This window comes from Zalophus californianus, chromosome 7, assembly GCF_009762305.2.
Source record: "Zalophus californianus isolate mZalCal1 chromosome 7, mZalCal1.pri.v2, whole genome shotgun sequence".
NCBI classification, from domain to species: domain Eukaryota; kingdom Metazoa; phylum Chordata; class Mammalia; order Carnivora; family Otariidae; genus Zalophus; species Zalophus californianus.
In genome coordinates, this window is record NC_045601.1 from 85,071,578 (window position 1) to 85,077,577 (window position 6,000).

A 6,000-nucleotide genomic window follows, 5' to 3' on the forward strand; every position below is an offset into this window, starting at 1 on the left:
GTTGATAGATTAGCATCCTCCAAGCAATTTTCGCACATTTTTGAAGTGGTGTGATTCTCACTATTACTACAAGTATAGAGATACTTTAACACCAAATTCTCTGATGTTTAACATTAGCTACTCTGTCATGTTATATAAGCAAGGAAAAGCTTAAATTCTGGTCCTTGCCACACGTTTCAAAATAGCTCTGCCTAGCAAGTTTCTGAATCTATTTAGCCTGAGCTACAACCATATGAATCATCATCTTACATTTGTATAGAAAGCACTTTTCCATTTACAAAGCACTTACATGTATATTATTTCATTTGATTCTTATGACACACAGCTGGATGGCAGTTATTAGTGTTTCCAGCTTAGAAACAAGGTAACCCAGGCTTAGAGAAGTTGAACAAGGCCCCAAAGCTCAGTGAGAGCACAGGAACTGGAATCCCAGGCTTGGGGCTACAAGGCATGAATCCGTTTCAGCTCCACTAAAAGTGAAGGAGCATGATAGGAACCTCGGTAAAATGTCAACAGCCCAAGACTTGGCTTGTCTTAACTCTGCTACTTATTTGTGAGGCCTTAAGCCAACCACTTAACTGAATCTTAGTTTTATCTTCTGTGAAACAAAGATAATGACTCATGCCCCTACCTATTTCCCAGGATTATCATGAGAATGACTGCCTCCTCCAACCTCTAAATGTACCAACCTGCAAGCATCTGACCTTGTTCCTCCAACTTCTCCTTTTGGATTCCCTATCCTGTTGCCTTTCACCTGCTCAGCCAAGGATTTTTTTCCTTAATATATTGTTCCTATTTCCTGCATCATCAAAATTTCTCTCTCTTCTGGATCATTCCCCTCAGCAGACAAACATGCTATAGTATCACTAATCTTAATACACACATACACAACGTTCCTTGACCAAATCCCCCCTCAAATACAGATCCATAGCTCTGCTCCCTATTATAGGAAAATATCACCAAAGAATTGTGCATACCCCCGTCTTCTCCTCCTCTTCTCCGATGACCCACCACAATCAGGCTTTCATCCTCAGCATTCCATCTAAACGGCTCTTTCAACATCACTAAGAAATCTCCATTTTCACCAAACCATGTCTCAGTGCTCAACTCAGGCAACTTCCCAGCAGCACTGGCCAGTTAAATGTTGTCTCCCTCCTTCCTGAAACACAGTCAGGTGCCACACCTCTCCTGGTTTCTTCCTATCTCATTGGTCGCCCCTTCTCAGCCTTCTCTTTGGCTCCTCCTCCCCTTCACATGTTCTAAATTGAGGAGTGCCCAGGGTTTAGTTCTTATTCCTCATCAGTCCTTAACGACCACATATCTCCCAGGACTTTGTACACCACCATTCTTAGAAGCTGATGATTGCAGTCCTGGACTAAGGCTCCATCCACAGATATGTTAGGAATTCCACTTAGATGTCTAATAGGATATAAAATTCAAGAGAATTCTTGATTTAACCTCTGATGATGCTTTTTCCCCCGGACTTGCCCATCTTACTTAAATGGCACCATCATTTGTCAAATATTCACTTGAACTAGGTATGAAGGCAATGAAGGATGTGAGAAGTAGTCAGACTGGGATATATTCTAAAGGTAGCTCTAGTAGTACTTGCAAATGACTATGGGGAGAGGCAACAAATGGAGTTGAGAGTCAAAAAGCAACATTAAAAAGGAGATTTTTTTAAGGAAGTTAAATGGTGACACTAACAAGAAAAATAAATCATTAAAGGGGAAAAGGGAGGACTGCTGTGGTTTACCATTTTCTGGGGTCACAATCAACAGACTGAAGCATTAATTATCAAATTGTTTTAGATAGATGGACCTAGTTAGCTGGATTGAATCTAAGCTGGTGTTTTTTGATATCCCAGACTTCTCTGAGGTTACTTAATTGGGAGACAAGAGAAAGGGAAACTGGCATACAGCCTCTAATACTTTGGGGGGGGGGGTGTTGAATTCACAATGCAAATGACCCATCAGCAAACCAGAACACCAGGAGCAGAGAGAGAGTCGCAATTCCAACAGGTTAAAGGTTCTACATTGGTTACAGACATACTTGGGTTTGCATCATTCATTCTCTCCCTGGATGTTCTTGGGCAAGCTTCTCAAACTCTCTAAGTCTCCGTTTTGTCTAAAATGGGGATTGAAAAACAGCAACTCCCACCCAACCCCCGAAATTGCAGGTGACTGAAATAACATGTTTACCATAGAGCCTGCACTAGGACTTTGCTTTCTCCTGACCTACACAGAGATGATCATCCAAATTTACGAGGCAGCCTTAGCTGTAATATTTAGGTGGTGACTCCTCTACTCCAGCCAAGCACCCTGTGGTCATATTTGACTTTGGGCTCTGTGTTTTGTTTCTGTTTTTGTTTTCCTCACTCTCATTCCTCCCCAGCTGATAAAGAGGAGGGCCTAATGCAGAACCCCAAACCTTAAATACCTCCACGATGCCCACTTCTTTTAGAGGGCTGGTTATACAGTTCCTCCTTTTTAGTTTTCTGAATTATTTTCAGTCCGTCAGAGGTTAAAAGGGATATTTATCTCTTTACTAACCTCTCCTCCAAATTGTATTAGGCAAATGATTTAAGCACAGTCGGATCAACAAGTCTCTGGGTGATACAAGAGTTTTGAAGAGTGCCCTGAACTCCTCAGTTGAAAGGCCTTACTTAGGGTAAGAATTGTGGCATTTCAACTTCGGTTGGGGACCTTCCGCAATACTTTTAATGGCTGTAGACCCTACTGTAGGGGAGAGTGCTCGCAGCTCCTTAGTTGCAGTCCCTCCTTATTCTGGGTAATTTTTACCAGTAACACGCACTAGACCGGTTTTCACAATCTTCTATTTTTGGACAGGTTCCTCCCACCCCACCTTCGCAGCACCCAGCTGCTCTGCAGAGGCAAAGAAAACACCTATTCAAGTTGGGTTCTGCCTTGAGGGACTTCCTCCGCGCGCCCGCGGTCAGGCCCCAGGCCGGCAGGGGACGGCTCCGGCGCTCCCGGCCACGGCAGGGCCCCCGGTCCGCGGGGCGGCGGGACGGCCGCGGGCGCCGAGGGGTCCGGCCGCAGAGCACCAGCAGCCACCGGCGCCCCGGCCCCCTGTGCGCGGGGATCGCTCGGCGTTTGCTCCTGTCCCCGGCGACGTCCTTCCTCAAGGGGCAGGGGCGCCCTGGCCCGGCCCGAGGCCACCGCGGGGCCGCGTACCTGCTCGGCGCCCGCCGCCTCGGCGTCTTCGTCCGGCGCGGGGCCGGCGCGGGGCCGCCCGCCGACTCGCTCCGGGGGCTGCGCAGGCTGCTCGGGCTCCTGCCCCGGGCCCTCGCCGCCGCCGCCGCCCGGCCCCGGCTCCTCGGGCTCGGGCTCCGAGTCCGTCTGCCAGGTGGAGTCGCAGTCCTCCACGGTGGTGGGCTCGCGGAAGCTGACCCCGCCGAGCAGGTTGCCCATTGAAGAGGCGGCGGCGGGCGCGGGGCTGCGGGGCTGCGGGGCCGCGGGGCGCGGGACGGGGCGCTGGGCGCGGGATGCGGCAGGCACGCTAGCGCCCGGGCATGGCCTCGGTGAGGGCGCTGGGCGGCAGCCTCGGCCCGCCCGCCCGCCGCCGCACTGCCTCAGCGCGGCGAGCGGCAGACAGGCACACTTGCGGGGAGGAGCCGGCGGCCCCGGGACCGCCGCCGCCAACGCTTGAACCCGCCCATCTGGTTCCTTCTCCCCACCCGCGGGAGCCGGCGCCGGCCCGGAGTCCCGGGGAGCGAACTGCCGCCGCTCTCCGTACCCGCGGCCTCAGGGACACACCTCACTGCCCCCTTTCCACCCCGGAAGGCCTGCCTTCGCTGGGCCTTTGACGTCTCCTGGGGAGGATCCGGGTCTGCGGTTCACCCGCCCCTCTCCACCCCTACCCGGGGCAGGACCACCAGCCCCTCTCCACCCCTACCCGGGGCAGGACCACCGGCTTGGGGCTCCTCCCAGCTGAGCGGGAAGAGTGGTCCCGCCCAGCTCTGGGAGCCGCGGGCTGGGGTGGACGTGATATCGAAGGCGGTGTCACAGTCTGCGGGCGAGTCCTGTCCACACCTCCTCCTCCTCCTCTCCCGGCTGGTCCGGGAGAAAGATAAATTAGCCACAGCAGGAGACAAAAGCTAATGGTGACGGCATATCACATAAACAGAAAATCCAAGCTACCACGACTGCATGCATGTATTTAGGGCAGCCACCTAGAGTCCCCATGGACGAGATAGAGTCAAAGCTATCTGTCACCTCATCTAATGAGCAAATATCTCTTGAAACAAAAGGAGCAATAACAGTTAGACTTCCCCATTGATCTGATGATTGTTTTACTATCACCCACTCCAAATCCATGCTCCGAGTAGACTAAAACCTCAGAATCGTAGGCCTCTTGGTCTGTCCTGGAAATGAAAGGAGGAGGGAACACGTGTTATAGAAATACTTAAAGTTAAAATAGCATGATCAAATAAGTAGCCCAGAGCAAAGTGGCCGTTGTAAACTTTGTGTTACGGCCTTTTAACTGGAAGGAAAGCCTCTTGAAGGCAGTCATGTCTGTATACACGCCAGAACTTGGTCGGTACTCAGTACACATTTGTTGAATGTGAACTGAGAAAATAGGTTAGATATATCTTATAAATTGGTGTACTTGAAATATGTGGTTTCTTTTTAAATATTGTATGATAAAATGGGAGACCGAGTCAAGGCCACTGGTCTATTTCTAGGGGAAAAATCAGGAGAACAGGGTACCCATTCTACAGATGAATCAAGATTGCCTCTCTTCAAGCACGCTGCAGGAGACTCCAGCTGTGGCTCTGTCCCTAATCAGTTTCTGACCTTGGACAGGTCACATAGCTACTTTAGACCTAAATTTCATCTATAAAACACAACCAGATTTTATCTCTAGGGTCCTTTGTAGCTCTGACCCTCTAGGGTCCGAGACTGGGAAAAGCTCTAAAACTAATGCATAATAGACACCAAACACACAGAAAGACTTTTTTTCATCATAATGGCTCAGTGAAGAAAAAAATGGAGCAACAGTAGAACACACGAATCCAACTGCTCATATCTGAGGATTTGGATTCATCTTCTCTTGGCAGAGAACCAGAACACATTGCAGAAGTAAATGCTGTCTGTCCAGCCATAAGCATTCCAGACAGAGGGAGTCTAAGGATAGTTGCTATGCCCAGGTGCTCCATCAGTTGGTCTAGTTGTATGTAGATTAGAGTTGGCCTCATCTTCTTTGCTTTCCTCCCATCAAGAGATAGAGTCTAATTCCTCACCCCTTAAATTGGGACTGACCTCAGTGACTTGCTTTGGAAACTGGGATACGGAGGATTTTCAAAAATAAAATATCTTAAATATTCAAGGTTAAGCTACAGTGAAACTTGCATCTTCTACTGAGTTGTCTTGGAACATACTTTCTGGTAGCCCTGAGCTGCCATTCAAGAAGATTAACACTTATGAGACTGCCATGCTGGAAAGGCCACTGTGTATGTCTTCAGGTCACCAGTCCCAGCTGAGCCCTGCCTTCCAGCATCCCCTGTTGAATCCTGCCGACTTTTATCGGATCCTCCAGACCAGACCATCCATCAACTGAATACCTCTCAGTGACCTCCACTGATGCCATGTGGAACAAGGGAACCACTCAGCAGAACCCTGCTCAAATTTCTAACCCTCAAAACAGTGAAATATAATAAAATGATTGATGTTTTAAGTCATTAAATTTTGCAGTAGTTTGTTATACAGCAGTAGATGATGGCACAGTGAAAAGTGTCTGCATAAGCCTATATGTGTTTGAACTGCTACAATTAAATCCTTACCTTCGCACTACCTTTTGGCCAATATATCAGATTTTTATAGGGCTATAGATTTTGTGCCAAGCCGTGCAATACATTTTCTAAAGAACATAATTTTACATGAGGTATTACAAAACCTTAAGTAATATTTTTGAAAGTTTATGGCATAATTGATCATGTTGTATCCAATCTATGTATTTAAGAAAATTCTGGAGATA

At 48.6% G+C, this 6,000-nt stretch overlaps 1 protein-coding gene across 4 annotated transcripts in view; it reads right to left on the reverse strand.

Annotated features, from left to right (window-relative positions):
• OGFRL1 (opioid growth factor receptor like 1) overlaps positions 1–3,588 on the reverse strand; it is a 46,027-nt gene extending 42,439 nt beyond the window's left edge. For 2 of the 4 annotated variants that reach the window (XM_027602006.2, XM_027602005.2), the window contains exon 1: positions 3,198–3,463. In XM_027602006.2, the coding sequence (XP_027457807.2) occupies positions 3,198–3,434 (237 nt within the window). In that variant the 5' untranslated portion in view covers positions 3,435–3,463. Of the gene's footprint in view, positions 1–3,197 lie in introns of all 4 variants that reach the window. The other 2 variants (XM_027602007.2, XM_035728525.1) reach the window with 1 other exon arrangement.
• Positions 3,589–6,000: the final 2,412 nt, after the last annotated feature.